Source organism: Empidonax traillii, unplaced genomic scaffold, assembly GCF_003031625.1.
Source record: "Empidonax traillii isolate 1590-97213 ecotype Southwest subspecies unplaced genomic scaffold, ASM303162v1 scaffold357:size1057043, whole genome shotgun sequence".
NCBI lineage: Eukaryota > Metazoa > Chordata > Aves > Passeriformes > Tyrannidae > Empidonax > Empidonax traillii.
In genome coordinates this window covers 259,257-279,031 of record NW_020955550.1, presented here as the reverse complement: position 1 = coordinate 279,031, position 19,775 = coordinate 259,257, and the positions used below count along the sequence as shown (strand labels likewise).

The window sequence follows — 19,775 nt, the reverse complement described above, 5'->3', positions numbered from 1 at the left end:
TCCCGCCCTCGGCACGCGCTACCCCACGCGGCGGCACGCGCGGGCCCCCTCAGCGCGGCGCGCGCGCGCGCTCCCCGCCTCGCCTCGCCTCGCCTCAGAGGCACGCGCTCCCCGCCTCAGGTGCGCCTCCCCTCAGGTGCGCTCCTTCTGGGTGCGGCCCTCTCCCCTCAGGTGCGGCCCAATCCCCTCAGGTGAGGCCCAATCCCCTCAGGTGCGGCCCACTCCCCTCAGGTGCGCTCCTTTTGGCCGCGCTCCTCCCCTCAGGCTCCCGCTCCTCCCCCTCAGGCTCCCGCTCGTCCCCTCACGGGCCCGCCCCGCCCTGCCGTGCCCTCAGGCGCGTGCGCGGCCCGCCGCCGAGGGAGGGGCCTCGCATTCGAACGGCGGCGGCGCCGGCCGGGAACATGGCGGGGCCGCGGGCGCTGCTCCGGCAATTCCCGCTGCTGCTGCCTCAGAACCGCCGCGGGACCGCCTACGAGGGCTTCGTCACCGCCCAGGTACCGCGGCACGGGTGTGGGGAGGGGCGGGGAGGCGCTTCCCCCCTTGCCGCGTCTTCGCGGCCGAGCCGCCGGGAATGTGGGTCTGGAGATGCCTTTTCCCTGCCGTCGTCCCTGATATTACAGTATTTTTATTCAGATATAGACTCCCGGGTCTGCCCGGGGAATGGCTCCCTGGTGCCTCCCGGGCTGGGTTTGTTGTGCTGCCAAAAGGTGTTTTCTGGGGCAGGTTGAATGCGCCTGCCGCGGTCGTGGCCTGTGGTACACGTTGACTGTGGTAAATGACTGACTGTGGGTGTTTTGCTTTCGTTTGACTTGTGAGGCTTCAGCCTCGTCGGCGGCATCGTCCCTGAGGCTGTGGTAGACGCAGTGCAGGGAGCAGAACAGCTCCTGGGACAGGGGTAGAGGGGTGCCCTCAGCACGACTCTACCATCACAGGCACTGTGTGGTGACCCGGCAGCCTTGGAGCGCTGAAATATCACACAGACACAGCTCCGAACAGGCCTATTGCAATTTAGAAATAGTGTGGTTTTCCTCTTGCTCTAAAAATAAGTAAAAGTGAAAAAAGATGTGGGCCGCGTCACACTTGCGTTGTCAAAATTGTGGTCAAAATGCAAAGGGTTTTGGGTGATTCTTTTATTCAAGTTTCACTAGGCATGTGCAAGGGTGTGTTTGTGTTTGCGTTACTTTAACAACTGCAGCTTTGGAAGTGCTCTGTGGGTTACAATTCATCCTGGAATTAATGAGAAGGTTAAGATAGAGGTGTTCTCAGAGGTGATTTTTGGTGAGTGCTGAGGCCATAATGTCTGAGGCTATGTACTTAATTTAGGCTTACAATAAACACCTTTGGAAGCAACTGGTGTTGCTGGTGAGTGGGCTCTATTCAACTCTGAAACAGGGACCTTGCTTTTTTCCTCGTGAGCATCACAGGAACACTGAGGTTGAAAGGAACCTCTGGAGTTCCTCTGCCAGGATCACCTGGAGCTCAAGACCATTTGTAATCAGGTTGTGAAGATCTCTAAGCACAGAGACTGTGCAACCTCTTGGATGGCCTGTTCTAGTTTTTGGCTCTTTTCACTGTTACTGAGGTTTTCCCATTGCATTTGGGTGAAATCTCCTGTGTTTCAGATTGTATCCGTCACCTCTCATCCTGTCAGTGTGTGTCACTCAGATCTGGCTGTACCTCCTTTAGTCCTTCTCCATCAGGTATTTGTACTCACTGACAGGATCCTTCCCTGATCCTTCTTTTTTCCAGGCTAACCAGTCCCAGCTCCCTCAGCCTCTCCTGGTGTCAGAGTTGCTTTAAGCTCTTAATCACCTTCGTAGCTCCTCCCTGGACTAACTCCAGTATGTCCAAACCTCTCCTGTGCTGGGGACCCAGCATTCCGTACTTCAGAGTGTGCTGAGCTGGAACAGCATCTGCCACTGCAGTGTTGACATGAGTTATCTGCCCTCTTTGCTTCAGGGAGGAGTGAACCTGTTCACAAACCTCGCTGTCAGTTTTATTTTGATCAGCCTGTAAGAAATTAGGAGGAGGATCTCAAGAGGGACTGAAAACCCAAGTGGGTGGCATTTGGGAGCTGCCCCATATGGATTGCTCTAAGAGGAAAACGAATTTCATTTGTGTACTTTGGACTGTTTTTGTTTACAGTTTCTAAAACCTTGCTGGAATGCACTGTGGATCAGTGCCCAAGTTTTCTCATTAGTGTAGTACTTTTATGACATGAGTCTGTTTTGTCTTTTAGTTGAGTTGAAGGCAGACTTTCATGTACTGCAGCATGACTTGGATTAAATGATGTTTTTTGGGTTTGTCCAGATTTAGATAATGTTTACTTTTCTTCTGAAAGGTGTTATTTTTGCTTTATGAGATGTGATGTACTGAAGAGTTTTTACTGAATATTGTGAATTAAACATCAAGAGTGTTTCAACTTCAGAATTAAAATCTGCATTACTTGTACCTGTCGTTCATGCTGCTTTTTATACCTAAATAAAGAAATTCGGAATAATGTTCCTGAAAATCAGATAGGACAGAGTTTCTTTCTTGGTAGTTGATCTGATGGGGAACGCTTCCCAGAAGCCTCTCATATTTTTATTTGCTGACCTCCCTGTTAACTGTTTCTTTTCAAGGGTAGAGATTTCCACATCAGGGTATTGTTACCAGAGGATTTGCAACTGAAAAATGCAAGGTGAGAGAGTTTACAAAAGCAATTTGAAAGTGTGATATAACAAAGTTTATTTTGATAGAAGCAATGATGGGCATGCACATGAATCACTCTCTCCTCCAGTATCGCTGTTATTAATTAATTCTTACTGGCTTCAACTTAACTTTGCAACAAAACTGGACAGCATCAGTGTTAATAAATGCTGACAATAAACATTGCCTATATCAATATATTTTGCTATTGATTAACTTTGAAACTTGTTGCAATTAATTGGTTGTATTTATACATGAAGCAACGTGTTTGGAAAAGAATGGTCCCTTAGATGATTTATACGTCACAGTTTGGGAAGCAAAAAATCCGGTGCAAAATTGTAATTGTTTTCCCTTTCCTGGTTGGGTGTTAATTGGCATTGCCCAGGTTTTGTCTGAAAGCTCTGCTCTCGTTCCTGTGTGTCTCACAGCGGTGTGTGGGAGCGGGAGTGGCAGGGGCTAATCCACCCACATGGATTAGCCTTTAGCTTTGGATTCCCCACTCCTGCCAGGCCAGCCCGCTCCCAGCTGAGAGCAGATGGGCTGTTCCTGTGGCTTTATTGCACTCAGGGGTGGGTAATTAAAACTGCATTAGAGGGAACTTTGACATTTCCAGGTTATCACTTTTAAATATTAGTGTATTTTATGAAGGCACAGGAGCTTGCAAGAGTTATGTTGTTGTCTCCAGCAAAGAACAGGCTTCTGCAGGTAAATGCTTAATTTTTAATGGGCTTTGGGATAGTGACATTTGCAAGTTTTAAGTAACTTTGAACAAGAAACTCAAAGCAGTTTTGAAGTATTGTTTACTTCCTTTGTTTTTCTTTTTAAGAAAATGTTGTGCTGTTGTGTGCAGCAGGTTTTCTGCTCTCTTTTAAAAATCCTGTACTGTGAATTTAAAATTTATATAAAATACCGTTTGTTCAGGATAGAGTGCAGCTGGAGTCTGAAGAAGATCCTTCATCGATATCAGCATATTTTAAAGCAGGTATAAAAGTTTAAAACAGTTTCTTTCAAATATAGTCTTAAATGTATATTTATAATAATTCTGAAGAGGTTATGCTCATTCACCTATTCTAAAAGTGTTAAAGAACCCTTCTTTCGTTGTGTAGCCAAGATTTATTTTCAACTGCCTGATGATTTAGTAAATATTTATTTTTATTCAAGCTTTATTCTTTTTTTGAAGGTTGAGCAAGAACAATTTTTAATGAAAGACTGCTGACGTTTTACTGGAATTTTTCTTTAATCTCTCAATTAGAAACAGAGTTTGTCTTTTTTACATATTTATTTTTTTTACAAGTTGTATATAATGCAAAGAAGAGAGTTCACATTAATTATTGATAGGCCTAGTTCACTCTGTGTTGTAGACAGTCAAGTAAAGTCTTTCTCAGTAAAGTTTTCTGTGCTCTGGGAGATCTGCTCTGTAACTGAAATATTTACACTTGTGATATGCAGTTGGGGTTTTTAATCTTTGTTGATTTGACAATGCTACAAAGTTGGACTGAACTGCTAGAAGTTGAAGAAAATTAACTGACGCTGTGTTTCCTGCAGAGGCTCCACAGCTGCCCAGATCTTGTCAGTTTTATGGTGGAGCTGAAAACTGTTTTGGTAGGTGACAAAATACATCTGTGGGAGATGGGATGTTCTGAGGCCTTAGGGTTTCACTCTCATTTCTTTACAGGTTACTGTTCCATGGATTGTTGGCTATGGATAGATTTATTAAGAAGAGATGATTTTGTATGTGTGCTGTTCATGTCACACTTGTATCAACATCATTTAAGATTTTAAGTGACTTGTATTCTTGGGAAATGATTTGATTTCATTTTTCTCTGTAACATGGAATTACCTTTTGGATAAAAACTTTTTGAGACATTACAACGTACTAGATAACTGCACCAAAACTTATTCTTTGGGATCCTGTGATGTTAAAACTGAGAAATGGATTTTGCTTTATGATTGCTGTATAAAGTTTATATATATATATATATATATATATAATGGGGGATTTAATAGATGTGTCTTCTTTTGTGGCTGTGGAGCCCAGGAGGCAGCTGTGGGCTTAATAGAACCTCCTTTTGAAATGTTCTTTCAGTTGAGATGCTTGACTTCAAATTTATTAGCTGAAAAAGAGGCACATTTGATATTTGCATCTGAAGACTATGCTGTCAACATCTGTGGTTTTTTTTTTTTTTAAATTGCAGATGTTTTCATTACCAGTATCTGAAGTAATTTCCCAAACAGCCTCTTTGTCTGCTTTAGCTGGAGGCTATAACAAAACAAATGCAGTGTACAGTTAATTTTACATAAGCTTAATATTTTTGATTGAATTGCAAAAATCACATGGCTAAATAGATGCAAAAATATTGAAATCTCTCTTAATGATGTTTTTAACGTTCTTTTAAACAGGAAATTGCTTTAAAGAACACACCAGACCTGCACGTCCCCCGGCCGCCGGAATACTACTCCTGTCTTGTCAGAGATCTGGAAACGCTGGGCTGGAATAAGTATGAAAATTTGATTTCTTAACAAACATTATCTCTAGCATATCCATTCCTCTTTGGTGAGTTGGACGTATCAAATGGACTTGTTCTGTTAGTTCACCCTATTCACGAACTGATTTTGCTTTGAAAATTCCTTTGATTTGTTTTTAATTAAAAACAAATATAACAAGCCTGTATCAAGTCAAGGTGTGTTTTCTGTCTCAAATAACTGAGCTGAAAGGTGAGATGCTGCCGCTAAGAAATCAATTCTTCTTGACCTATAAACTATTGATATAGTAAATATATTTACTGTTAGTATTTGTAGTTCTCTTTTTTTTCCTTCTTTTCCTTTCTTTGTAGGGCTTTTTTTTGACTCTTCCCACGGGCTATGGTTAAACATCATGTACCTTTGTGCTTTCATAAAAGCAGCTCATACATTTTTTAGAACTAGAATAGTTATTTTTAAAGAACAGTTCTATTTTGCTCTGCGTAGCAAAAGGATCTCCTTAGGCAAAAAAAATGATTTATTTAATCCACAGAAAGGTAAATGTACCAAAAAAATAGGTGAGTGGAAGGGAGAATTGGGAAAGCTATAAATCCAGAACTTCATAAGAATATTCACAGGAACATATACTCTCAGATGAGCTCATAGAGCAAATTTAATTCACCTTCCTACAGAGGAAAACAAGGTTTTTCTCCTCAAACCTTCTCTAGGAATGTGAGGGAACACACATTGGGATTGAGTATTCAAGGGCCATGTGGAGATTTATCAGAAATCTCCAGAGAGTTTTGTTTTATGGACTTGCATCACATGTGCCACCACGGTTTCTTGTCTTTCTGAAACTGTGATTCAATTTGGAGGTAAATTTGGAGCAAAGTGGGAGCAATGATTTTTTTTTCCCCCCAGTTAGAGGAAGAATGCTCCAATATCAAGTTTGACTTGTCTTTCTTTCAACGCAAATACAGAAATCTGTAGGACTCTTTAATGTTGCATTAATCAGGATTAACATGAAATAATATCTCCCCTTCTTACTACTACTATTGCATTTTCCATCTAAATTTTTCAGTTCCCTCATATTGAGGAATTTTCTTTTTACTTCCTTCCAGGGCTGTGCCCACCCTTTGGTGTTCATCTACTGTCCAAGCTTCTACAACTCCTTTCCAGTTTCACTGGAGAGCATTGTGTGACTGGTCTATAATATGTAATGGTTTAAAAAAATAAATGTTACTAAGGCCAGCAAGAAATTCTCTCTTTGAACTCTGATAGGCCTTTCCATCAGTTCTGGGTGATAAGTTGAGCGATTATTTTGCACTGCTTTTTATCTTTACACAAGAATGACACGGCAAAAGTGGCAAAATACCCACGTGTCCAGTTTACTGTAAGAAGATGGAGAAGTCTGAACCTTTCTGCTCAGCAGAATCCATTTCTAGAGAACAATGTATTTTACAGTTGTATCCATCTTCATTGTGCTGGGAAGCACAAATCAGTGCCATCCTAAACAAAGACTCAGTGATTATGGCAGAAGTTCTAAAACTTATTTACATTTAGTATCTACTTGCTGCTTGCTAGGGTGCATGAATACAGTGTAAAGCTGTCATGAAACGAAGGCAAATCATCATAAATAACTCATTTTGTACCTGTTTGGGCACTATTTCCTGCAGAAAATCAATTGCAGAATATGAACCAATACCCCCTGAATTTCCCACCATTACAGTATTGATAATAAAAGAGAACTCCGTGGAGGAGCAAAGCTAATCAAGAGCATAAAAGTCTCCTGGAGTAAGAAAGTGCAGAAATGGATCAAAGAGTTGACAGGAAGTTTAATGTGAACATAAGTAGAGGCTGACAGGAACATGCTGTGTGTGTCAAAGGTTCCAGTGATGGAAAACTGCAACACGGTGCTCACTGACCACAGCGTGAGCCTGACACTGCCTGTAAATAACCCCGAGATGTATGGCTGCATTAAGCACCAGCCTGGTGCATTAACAGCAGTAAATCTGCAGCAGCACAAGTGGCTGGCGTGCAGGACTTCTCTGATTAATATTTGTAACGCACTAATCAGGGCACTGCACACCTTTCACACTGCACTTCTCCCCGGGCTCCAAGAGCTTCCTCTCTCTTCCAGAGTCGCTTATGTGGACACCGGGCTTACCACGGTCAAGTTAAAGGCTGAAGACTCTCGTGGTCGACAGCATCTCATCACTCTCAAGTTAAATGCAAAGGTAAATTCATGTGGGGGAAACACCTCAGGCTTCCTTGAAATAATAAATGGATTTTCTTAATTCGTAACTGTTTTAGAGAGTTGGTTTGTTTGTTAATGTGTCTGTTCTGCAAAGTAATAGCTGGTAAATTTTTTTATAGAGAGTTTTCAGACTTTAACAATATTTAAAATTAATGTTGCATTGTGGTTATCTGCAAGATGCAACTGTGCATCCCGGGAAAAACACTTTGTGATATTGCAGTCATTTTGCTGGATTACAGGCAAAGCCATCTGGGAGACTTTCCTTCATTATCACTCCATCCAGAGACTGTGCACAGCACACGAATTAGAGGATGTTAGGTTGTTCATTAACAAGTCCTACTTTTAAAGCTATAGATGTAAAGATTTATGAAAAACTGACTACAGAATTCAGCCAGAAAAATGATTCCTTTTTAGTCTAAATAATTACCTAATTTTGACAGCACTTGCAAATCAAACCCTGGTGTATGCAGAGAGAGAAAGATCCTAATTCTTCCTGGTACTGAGCACTGAACTCGAATTGCAGCCTTTCTTCACAGAATGTCTCATTTCAGGGCATAAATCTCCCACCCGAGACTGTGCCTGTCCAGGCTGTGTGGGGACAACTGGGTGGCAAGAACTGTTGTGTGTCTTTGGAAAATCAGTCCAGGGGAAAACGTGGATCCAAAAGTGTCTGAACGTTGTACCAAGGACAACCCTTGGTACATCCTTTGGAATAATAATCTGGGAGGCATGAGGAGTGGTCATTGTAGGGTTAGATTTCACTTTCACAAGCATCCCAATATTTCTTTAAATACCATGAGTTTTTTTACTCTTACATAAGATGAGCTAGTTTTACCTTAGAGGGGGGGAAAGGGGCCTATGGAAAAAGAACTGTTTGGGAATTTGAGGGTTGCTTGAGTAGATTTTTAAAAAGGGTAAAATTATCCCACATGCACAGAGTAATGAATGCATAATTAATTTGCTAGTCAGTCCATTATTAAATACATGGATGGAAAAAATCCATCAGGAGGTACAATTATTGTCTATTTCGTGTTCAACCCGAGTCACCAGGCTGTGTTGTTTACAGGGGAGCTGCTCTCCCACGCTGAGTGTGACACTGGAGATCAGGTGCAGCCTGTCGCCTCAAAGCTTTACGTGCTCGTGTGACAACAGAAGTAAAGTGTTTGAACTATTTGGAAGTAAAAAAGTGCAGAAAAAATGCAGTGCAATGCTCCTTTTTACCAAACTGTGGTCAAACACTGTGGCACTTCTGCTGGTTCTGTTCAGCCTTAACTTATCCCTGTCCTGAGGGGAGAAGGGAGATTCCCATTTTATGTCCTTGTAAAAACCAGTGTTTTCCTTGCTGTTGTAAAATACCTGGATACTCCTCATAGCAGAAGAAAGCACCATCTGACAACTAAGGATGTATGTAATAAAAGGAGCAGATTATCTGACTTGTCTGTTGAAACAAGTCATCATCCATCTCTGCTCTCTCTCCTTGTTTTTGTTTTGTTTTCAGGTGTTTGTTGTGATGAGGGATCGATTGCTTGTCCTTTTTAAGCCACGTCTGGCATTTAAACTCGCCAGACAAAATTTGGGTGTGAAATGTGGGTTTGGTGACCTGGGGGTTTGATTTCCCTTCATACACGTAACTAATACATTGGAAAGGACTTGGCTGAAATCTTTATTTTAAGGGGTTTCTTTTGATAACCTGCTGTAGTGAAAGTCTGGGTGTTTTTGTTATTCTGTTCCTTTGATGAAGGGTAGTGTGGGAGCATTTCGGACCCCAAGGATTCAAACAGGCCACTGCAAGGATTTGCATGTCGTGTAGTAATTAAAACACTTTGGTAATTATCTGAATGATTTGGCAAGGCTTCTGAAAATGCTTTTTCTAGATGAAGTTAGTTGCATGCTTAGAAATCCAGTATAAGTATGTTGTTTAATAATAGCTTAAATTGTTCTAAAGAATAATAGGATGATTTCTGACACGCACGTTTGGTCGTAGCTGATAACCTAAGCTGTCAATGATATGCTCTGATTGGAGTTATCAAACCTTTCATAACTTCAGGATTTTTAATACAGCTTTTCTTCTCAGAGATATTTTAATTTGGACTGAAAGGTGGTTTAATTTCGGGTGTATGTTCACTTATTAAGTCTTTTTAAATAGTTTTGTGCTTACTCAGATTACTTTCAGTTTCAAAAAACAAAATGTTGCCAATCAGAGCAAATAGCCTGGTTTAAATGGAAATTAGTTGTTGATCCGTGAAAGGGTTGTTTAGGTTTTTAAAATTTCCCTATCCCAGTACAGGTAATTGAGGAGAAATTTAAAAAAAAAAAAAATTTGGGGTTTTTTGTCTTAAGGTTTATTGAAGGACACATTGTGACCACTGAACACAGAAAGCTGGGATTCTCCTGCCTTTACCAAAAGCTGATATGTAAAAACACTTACACGTAAATTTCTTCTTTAAATAATAATTAACATCCCTAATTATTTCTGAAAATGCTTTACATACTGTTTTGTCTCAGAGCCAAGTCCTCAAGATGCATGAAGTGCTTGTATTTTGTTACCAAATTTGGCAGCTGAGTATCGGCTTGACTTTAAATCACTAAGGAAAAAAAAAAAAACAAACCAGTAAAACTGTATTTCCTTTGCCTCCCTCAGTATCCCACAGAAGCACCAGACTGCCTTGTGGATTTCCCTGTTCAGTTTGCCATTTCCTGGATGCCACAGGTACCTGCAGGGCTGGGCGGCTTTTCTTTACCCACACGTGCAGTGGGGAGGTGCTGACGAGGGGCTGGGCTTTCTCTTTTAACTCCGGCTTTTCTCCCTGCGTGCGTTTCAGTTCTGTACGTGCCCAGGAAAATGTAACAACACTGAACTCTGCATTCCGGCTGTACCATCTGAGATCTCTCCCTTGCCACGTAGATATGCTTTGCATGTTGGATCTTCGCACTCACACAGCCTGGGGTTTTTTTAAGCAGTTCATGTGGCTGAGATTTCTGTAGGAATTACATTGGGGAAGGGAAAGTGAAATGAAATGCATGAAAAATGATTGTCTTCTAGGAAAGAAGCACCTTCTGAAGTTGACAGGCATTAAAAAAAGGGCGCAGTCCCCCACTTGGTTATCCTATGCAGTTTTCATAACATAATAAAACTTATAATCCAGTTGTAATCGAAACAGGGAAGTATTTAGTGGAATTCTGATTTCTATTTTGACTGATATTGTTACTGTAAAGAGCCACAAGCCATTGTCTTCTTTTAGTCCCACATTATTTAATGAGCCTTCTTTCCTGAATAGATCGTGTATACTTTATTAAATGAATTTAATGTGACCACTTTAGATGTAACTTAATTTGAATTATCTCTAGAAAATAGTTGATGTTTAATTTCCCTTAATTTGGGAAAATAGATTTTATATAAATGATTGCGTCTGCTAATTCCAGCTCTCACAAGGATTTCTCCCCAGCGGTGAAGCCTGTCTTGGTCCTGAATTCCTGGCTGGAAGTTTGCAGCAGGAGGAGTTGACACTGGGCATATAATTTTGACTGCAAAGCTCAAGGCTCTGTGGATCCCCCTCTAATAATTGGGAGCTTGAGCAAATAACTGCGAGAATCAAGCATTGCAAATGTATTTAGTTCATCATGTAAATTTAGGTTTTGATTCCCTGGGATGGTTTGGAACAGTTTAAGTAGATGTTGGTTTTTCCCTTAAATTCTGCTGGAGTCCATAAACCATGGGCAGGATTTCAAGTGCTGTTTCTAACCTCAAACTTTAAACATAGTTTTAACAGTATTTTATTAATTTTACAGCCTTGCAATTTACGTTGCCTCAAATTAACAACACTTCAAATATCCCTGACAGTCACTGCTTCTCCATGTTTACTGTTAGTAATTTTAAAGCTACTGGCAGGACTTGTAATTTAATAAAATGTTCTTGAAGAACATGACACGGAGCAGCCTTTGACAAGTTAAAAACGGGGCTGGATATATTAATACTGGCACTACAACCAAGGAAAATCCAACGGTAAAAATACAACATCCCGGTGCTTAAAATCTCCTTACAGTCAGAATTACCTGGGGGCTGTTGGAAAACATGAACGATAGATGTTGGTGTGTAACTGAAGAGCCTGTTTGGAAATCAGGAGACAGTAATTCCAGCTGCAGAGAGCTGCTCTAATCCTGCCCCAAATGCCAGCAGCCCGAGCTGTGTGCTGACAGAAGGGCTTTAGCCGTACAGGAGGTTTGGAACGCTGACCTTGTCTGCGTGGGTGACACGAACCCAACAAATGGCTCTGGTAATTGTGGAAATTGTGTTTATTTTCCAAATGTGTGGAAAACATTGCAGTGAGCAGCCTTCACACCGTGCTAAAATGTGGGTTAAGCTTAGATAATGCTGAAACACCCCTGGCAGCAGAATTCAGCTGGTACTCGAGTGCCTGGAAATTTTGGTTCCTAAAAGGGAAAAAGAACGCTCTATACCTGTTCCCTAATAAAATAGCGTGATGGTTTGGCACCAGCAGGTCTTGCATTTTACTATTTATTGGTCTTCTTTAATGTATAAACTGACAAGCCTTAACTAAAACGGGGCAATTGCACCATTAGAATATAAACTCCTATGAGAGAAAATAAAAATAGATTGCAGGTAATTGATTTTTCTTCCCGCCCCCTGCGTGTGCCGCTGCCTATTTCAGGCTCATGGACTTTAAACTTGAGGGGTTGTTGGGTGGTTGGGTTTTTTTCTTTTCTTTCCTTTTTTTTTCCCCCCCCCCCCCTTCTGTATAATAATAGACATGGCTTTATGGCATCCATATTAAAAATGGGTAATTTTCCTTATGGTCCCTGTCTTCCTGCTGGGTTGATAATGTTTTGATGTATTTTTCTTTTGCGCTGATGAGAGGTCTGCTGCTGCTGCTCTGACATATTCATTTGGATGAATAATTATAACTTGCACAATGTCAAGCTGAAGATGGTGGGGTTTTGTGCGTCATGACAAGCCCAGTAGCCAGTGCAGGTGTCTCACAGCATGAGCAGCAACAGCCAGTGGATTCTGGCTCAGAGGAGACGTTTTAGAGTGGTAAGAAATCAGCACCAAGGGCAACGCTGCTGCTGCTGCTCCTGCTCTAAGTGCCAAATAAATGCAGAGTGCTTCTCAATGACAAGTGCAAGAACATCTACTTATTTCTGTTCTCTCCTTTTTCTAAAGAACCCCACGAGTGTGCTGGCTCCAGTTTTAGCCCTGGCTGGGAGGGTGGTGCTGCAGGCTCGGGGTGTCTGTCCTGCTGCCCTCGTGGCAGGGGGTGGTTCCTGCGCTGCCCACTGCCCACCTGGTCGGCTACATGAAGGTCAGGACAGTGGGAATTAATGACTAATGAGGTCGTGCAGCAGCAGGCAAGGGAACAGTGAGACAAGGTTCGGGAGGTGTAGTGTATGTGTGAGATTATTCCTTGGTTATTTCGATGAAAACACAATAAAACGCTTCCTGGTTGTGCTTTTTCTTGGCAAAGGAGCTTCACAGACACCAGCTGTAAATAGGAGAGGGCTGACAAGACACTTTATAAAGATTTCAGTGTTGTGTCTCGCTCTGATTTGTGTTAAGGAGGAGGGAAATTGTTAAACTACTGTTCAGGGGAAACAGTTTCCTAACAAATCCGAAGAACCACAAATTTTTTAGGTGATACAGGTGATTCCTTTCCCAGCCAACAACTGTTGGCTCTGTTAAATTGTATTTTATTTATAAATTCCTGAAGGGCAAGCAGGTGTCAGCACCTATAGTTCAGGCTACTTCACCTTTTCCATTAGGGGGCTTTTGCAGTTGTTTTAATTTTGGATAAGCAAATTGCGCATTAGGAAGAATTTTAGCTAAAAAATCACATTTTTATCTTTTTAAGAAAAATAGCTTGTAATCAGTTGTGCTGTATTTACCTTAATTAGAACTTTTTTACCAATATTTGATTTAATATTTAATTCATCCAGGGTGTGGAGCAGGTGCTTGAAGTTTGGCAGCATAGCCATATAGGCTCTAGCACACCTTACAAGCTCTTGAAAGGCTTCCTGGATTTTATGGCAGGAGCAGACACAAGAGTTTCCTTTATTCTTCCCAGCCTCTGTGGCTCTAGAAATAAGACCTAAGAGTAGAGTGACCCTTTTTATCCAGTTCCTTCTCAGTCCTTTAACTGGAGGCAATGGTGTGTGAGCAGTAAGGGGGAACTCGGGGAAATGTCTGAATGGGAATGAGGGAAAAAAAGAAGGAAGGACTTGGCACGGAATTTCCTGGCAGAAGAGAAGCTGTGTTCCCCTGGGAGAGACAGGTGGATCCAGAGCACCTGAGCCTCCCTGGACAAACTCAGTGCTTGGAATGGCTGAGGGACACGGGAGCCACAACACACAGGTCACTTGGGCTCACTGGTGGCTGAGGAACAGCAAAGTCAGTGTTTATGGAGGGAACAGCAAAGTCAGTGTTTATGGAGGGACCAGTCCGGTTTCCCAAGTACTTTTTGGGTCAGGGTGAGCAGCAGTGATAGCCTGATTGATCACTGCCTTCCTTCCCAAAGAATTTGGACGTATTTCACGCAAATCCCAACACTTTTGTACAAAAGGCACCACCAGACAAAGAGTTGGTGCTGCTTGACGTTATTAACAACCATCCTGGTGTAGTTGGGACCAAAGGAAAGCACCATCAGGCTGTTCTAAAAGCGTTGGGCAACGACCAAAAATTAGTTGGGTAATCAAATAAAAAGGAATGTTGGGGTTTTCATGGCTTGCATGACAAGCAGGTGATGTATTTAAATAGCTATAGATGCATTTATGTCTATAGCAGGAGACAGCTGGCAACATCAATGAAGCATGCAAATAAGATCAAATGAACAGTGTATAAAAAAAAAAAGATTTAACTACCTTTTTAAGGAACATCATTGAAAAATTACAATTAGTATTAAAATTAATTGGATTTTAAAACTTATCTGTGGGTTATAATCCCTTGATGTTTCTTTTTTCTAGTGAAACCCTTTGAATTCCCGGAAGATAAAGATAAAAATGATTATTAGAGGATTTATCTGTATGTGATATAGAAAAATGTAAAAAATCAAAATGGAAAGCAACTGTTGCAAGTACCAGAAAATTATGCTATTAATTTAAGTGTCATCAGAGCAGAAAAGATCACATTTCAGGACTGTGTGAAAATTATTAAAATACTGGAAATAATAGTACTTAAGATGAAGATACCATACTCTAAGATGTGGTTAAGTGACTGACACTATTATATCACTTCAGGTATTATAAAAGTAACAAAATGCTTTTAAAGATAATAAGCGTTACATTTGGAGATTGCCAGTGTTCACACTTTTCTGCTTAGGTGCTTTCCTACTTTAATATAATGTAATAACAGCAGGAAAAAAATGTAGCATTTTATTTCCAAGCTGTGCCATTTCTTTCTAAAATATGTATCACCAAATATAAAAAGTTACTACAGAGAAAAAGCCCATTTCTTCATCTCAGGACGCTCAGATAATTTGCTTCTCTTTGTCCAGGTGAGAAAGGAAGAACATAATCACTGCAGATTAAAGGAAACCATTCCCTCTCTATTTTGTTTTATTTATAGAAAAATACGTCTCTGAGAGCAGAACATTTAATTTGCTTTTTATTTTGGAGCCCAAGAGATCTGAAATCTGGCTCTCTCTGGGCACCTGCAAAGGGCTTCACTTGACCACCAGGTGTTTTCTCCCCTTGCAGAAAAGCCTTTCCTTGTAGAAATAGTTACTTCCTTTTGGATGATTTAAAAGGTTTCTTTTGCACTGTCCTGTACATTGTCCTGTCTAATGAAAGATTTTTCTGATTCCATGTAATCCACTCTCAAATATTGAAATCCCCCAAGTATAATCCTCTGATTATTAGATGGTTTCTCCTCCTCTTGCCTTATTTACATGGTTGGAAATCTGATGTTAAGCACCTGGTTTTTTTAAACTGCTTGATTTCGAGATAATTATGATGATGGTAGGTGATATTTTTTTAAAAAAATAAATAAGCTCCTTTGGTTCTGTGGGTGTTTCTCTGTAGTTGTGGTGCTCAGCTTGAGTAGAGACTAAATATCAGAATGTCAGTGATAATACAATGATGATAATGAGGACAAATTATGATTTCACTTTAATTTTACAGCTGTTTTGTTAAAGTTACAATGTAAATTAATAGCTCACCCCAGCTTTTTAAAAAAGGAGTATAAACCACTATCAAATCCAAGCATGGTGTATGTACAGCACGTTAGAACTACCAGGATAAAGTGTTTGTGCTCAGGGTGCAGCTTTCCCTGAGTGGTTTCAGTTAAAACCCCAGTGGGCTTCCACGTTTTCTGCCACCAGGATACAGTGGGACACACACAGGGCTTTTAACACTCCTTCACTCATAGTTTGGTTTTTAAACATTCTCTCTGACCACCCGTGGAAACCATAGGACATCTGTTTTCTTTTCCTAGAACTCCTTACTCGACATTTACAAGCAGTTCCTGGCAGCACTGGAGTCACTGAAGGGATTCTGGGACACCCTGGATGAGATCGATGGCAAGACGTGGGTGCTGGAGCCGGAGAACCCCCCCCGGAGCGCCACGGCCAGGAGGATTGCCATCGGTAGGGAAAGGTGGGGAGGGAAACAGTGGATTGGAGAAGTGAAAACCCAAAGACACGGCTCTTTTTTGTACATTAAAAAGATCACCTTTCCACTTGGCTGGCTGAAAACGCAGCGCTGTTGGCTCAGCCCAGGTGTGCTGGGCAGGGCACTGACTGTCACTGCCTCGCAGTATCCTCAGGCTTCTCTGCTTGGCTATGAAAGATAGGCATGAATTCAGAAGTTACATCTCTGCTACCTTTCAAGTTCTGCTACGATTTCCAGTGGGTTTAGTCATCTAGCCTGAGTTTGATTATGCAGAAATAAGCCTGAGTGTTAAGACTAGTCTAAAAGAAATGCAAGCCTGGCAGGTTTTTTTAATCAGTTGCTATTTTGAATTACAGTCCATTGAAATGCAAATATTTCACATATACTGATATTTTGTACAGTTCGTTTGGATACTTCCCAACTTCTTTATTATTTATCATAGTGAAACCCAGCCTGATTTAACCAATTTGAAACTGCTTTTAAAAACGTTCCCATTTTCTAATACTTGACTGCAAAGCTTCCCCATGGCCTTCCCTGCTTTCTCATTGCAGGCAACAACGTGTCTGTGAACGTGGAGGTAGATCCTCGCCACCCAAGCATGCTTCCAGAGTGTTATTTCCTCGGAGCAGATCACGGTAAGACACAGACTCCCCTTGTTTCTTCTCCAGTCCAAGCCCTCCCTGAAATCTGGGATGTTCAGTGGGGTGATGTGATTGTTCTGTCCCTGCTTTGCAGCGGTGGCCCCTCTGAGAGCGAAGCTCAACAACAACATGCACTTGTGGTGAGTGTCTTTAGCGAAACAGGCTTGCAACTGAAATGGTGTTTGCCATTCCTGGGGTGGAATTTTTAATCCCTCTCTCCCACCCACAGGGATCCAGAAATCAGTTTGTTACAAAACTTGAAAGACCTCCTAGAAATTGATTTTCCATCTCGTGCGGTGTTGGAAAAAAGCGTGAGTTGCTTTTCTTTAATGATCAGTTGTTATATCTGAACAAGGGCCATTTAAATGGTCACTTTGTAACAGCCAGGAAAAATAAGGGACTTAGAAGAGGGGTAATTGGATTAATATATTGTCACAAGGACTTCTGAACTTCAAGCAACAGTTGTGAGAGCTTGTTAACCTCTGATTAGAGGTGCACACTTCCCTGTGGCCTTCATAGCACAGGGGCCATTAATAACAGGCTCCACTGTTAAAAAGGGAAAGAGGAAGTTCCAGAGTAGCTAATGAGATGTGGACAATCCAAACATTCTGTTATGGGTGTTGATGACTTTGGTTCTAATTAGGTGCAGCTGCCTACAGCGGACAAGAGGCCATCCAAATACCGGGGCATTTCAAACAGACCTGGGAATTAATTTTTGACAATGCTTTAACGCTGGATTACGAGCTCGGCTTTCACTTGTGAAATTTCTGAATTAAGATCTGACTGAGGGCTTGTGTCTGATGGTGAAATGTAATGACAAAGCATCGTGGTTAATACAAAAAATGGGCCCAAAGGTACGACAATCTTGTTGAACTAGATGTAAGATATAACCCAGTGAAGTTTAGTGCACCTGGGAACCACTGTCACTGCATGCCATTATGGCACAAACACTTCCATGCTGGAGGCAAGAAGAGTGATTCTAGCTAACAGAACAGGCAAAAGCAAGGACAGAGGTGAACCTGTTGGCTGTGTTAGCAGCCCGCTGGTCCCTCCCAGCTGCTGTGTGAGCTGAGCCCTGTTGTTTTGCAGGACTTTGCCAAGGACTGTGGGATCTGCTATGCCTATCGCCTCGACGGTGCCACTCCCGACCACGTGTGTGACGAGCCCCGCTGTGGACAACCCTTCCACCAGGCCTGTCTCTATGAGGTAAAGAAAGCACTTAATGGCACGAACTGCCCAGGAACTGGCAGGCTCTAAAGAACAACCACTGCCCACTCCAATTCCAGATGAAGCAAAATCCCCTCAGGAACGTTAGCACACTCCCTGTGCTTCTACTTGCCCTCTCACCCCCAGTTCCTACCTCAGCTCTCCCCCCTCTGACTTTCAGTGCACCGTGCCAGATGTTCATCAGCTGAACCCTCCTAATAAATAGATAGATATTAAATCTGATGTGAAACCAATGTGCATTTTAACCCCCTTCCTTGTGTTGCAGTGGCTACAAGGCCTTCCTACCAGCAGGCAGAGTTTTAATGTCATCTTTGGCGAATGTCCCTACTGCAACAAGGTAAGGAAATCCAAGGAATAGGAGTGAACTAAAGGCTGTGTGGGAGCTCAGGAAAAGGCAAAGCCAGTAGCAAAGTTAACTTTTCATCAAAGTTAACCTTCCATTCTCTTTTTTAAGATAGTAGCCACAAATTCTGCTTTCTCTTTACACACTGGAGTAAACTAAATTCCCATGCATGTAATGCCTCAGTGTTTAACTAAAGGTTTTCTCACACAGTATAAAGACAGCCCCACATCAGTCACAACACACTAGTGCCAGAGTAATTAAAGATCACACTCTGTTGTGCTTTATGATGTTTTTAATGTTGCTGTAACAAAGGTTCAGTTTAAAAAAAAAGCACACTGAAAAGAATCTCAACATTTGCAACAGAAAGCAGCACAAAAAGTTCAGTGCATCCATAACTACTAGTGCAGATCTGGGAGGTTTAAGAGAACGTGCCTGCACAAGGTATGTACTGACAGCGTTATTTAAAACCTTCTTTTTCAAGCCCCTGACGCTGAAATGTTCAACGAAGAAACTCTGAGGAAAAACCGTGAGGTGGGAACAGCACTGCACTTACACTGGAGCCACCAAAGCAGCAGCATCACAGCAGATACAAGGACAGCACAATGAGCAGCAGGAGCACCAGGACAGCTGCAGTGTAGGGGTACGTTTGGTCAGTAAAGGCCAACCTAAACACAAGAGCCATGGAAGGGCGAGTGCTCTCAGGGCCAGCCTGGGATGGCACTGCGTGAACCGCACTGAGCAGGTGATCGTATTTCTTTCTGGAGTCTGAGAATATCCTGTAGGGGTCAAACGGTGGCACATCTCTTACAGTGTCTCTCTGCAGAGGAAAAGAAGAGTAATAATAAAGTTGTTCATATTTTAAGTGAGATGTGAATCAGAAAAAACTCTGGGGTATTTAAGTTTTCCACGAGAAAGCAACACAATTCTTACAGACTCTTACCTCTGGAATTGGTGATGTATGGATATTGTACAGTAAGTGTGTAACATAAGGTATGGGGAAAGATACATAGTCTATATTTACTATTCAGGTCCACAGCTGAAATTTTTCTGTCTTTAACTTGTTTCCAAAAAAGTTTAATATATTCAGTCTTCCTTGGTTTGGGGCTAATAAAGGTTTACCCTGGGAACCTGAGACACGACTCCGAAGTTGGATTTGCTGTTTTGATTTGTGTAAGTTTTGCATTTCACAGTGAAGCTGAACTTCTGAGCTAACAGACCTGCCAGCAGGGCTTGTCCTCCCTGGACAGGTGGCTGTTGGTTTTGGTCTCCAGCAGCAGTGCCATCCTTAGCCAAACTCCACCCTTGCATTTCTCACTTACCAAGACTTGCCTGGCTTTTCCCCTGGCCCTTAGAACAAGGGACAGCCCTTCAGCTGTGGTTTCCTACACAGCTTTCCGTTACCAAGCTCCTGAATTATGTGGGAAGAATTCTGCAAAATGAAACTAATAGAACCCTGCCTTTTTTATTTCTCATGCTTTTTTTCTAAATGAGAAAAATTTGACTTTTCAGACTCTGCCTCCCCTGCTGGCTGCCAAAACAT

The 19,775-nt window shown here is 41.9% G+C and overlaps 2 protein-coding genes across 5 annotated transcripts in view; one reads left to right on the top strand and one right to left on the bottom strand.

The window, feature by feature from the left end:
- The first annotated feature begins 364 nt into the window (after positions 1–364).
- FANCL (FA complementation group L) lies at positions 365–19,367 on the top strand. Of its 2 annotated transcripts, XM_027892561.1 has the most exons (14): positions 365–494; positions 2,622–2,680; positions 3,610–3,670; positions 4,234–4,290; positions 5,089–5,186; positions 7,289–7,385; positions 10,047–10,115; positions 15,849–15,999; positions 16,576–16,659; positions 16,760–16,805; positions 16,895–16,976; positions 17,755–17,871; positions 18,158–18,229; positions 18,717–19,367. In XM_027892561.1, exons 1-14 carry the CDS (start codon positions 402–404, stop codon positions 18,750–18,752), a joined length of 1,122 nt encoding a protein of 373 aa, XP_027748362.1. In that variant the 5' UTR covers positions 365–401; the 3' UTR covers positions 18,753–19,367. The 2 variants fall into 2 exon arrangements, with proteins under 2 accessions (XP_027748362.1, XP_027748363.1); XM_027892562.1 differs by lacking the exon at positions 10,047–10,115.
- VRK2 (VRK serine/threonine kinase 2) overlaps positions 18,510–19,775 on the bottom strand; it is a 34,307-nt gene continuing 33,041 nt past the window's right edge. For 2 of the 3 annotated variants that reach the window (XM_027892558.1, XM_027892560.1), the window contains exon 14: positions 18,939–19,052. Coding sequence is in view for 1 of the 3 variants with exons in the window: in XM_027892557.1 (XP_027748358.1) it covers positions 18,813–19,052 (240 nt within the window). In the remaining 2 variants the exon portion in view is untranslated. Of the gene's footprint in view, positions 19,053–19,775 lie in introns of all 3 variants that reach the window. The other variant, XM_027892557.1, reaches the window with a different exon arrangement.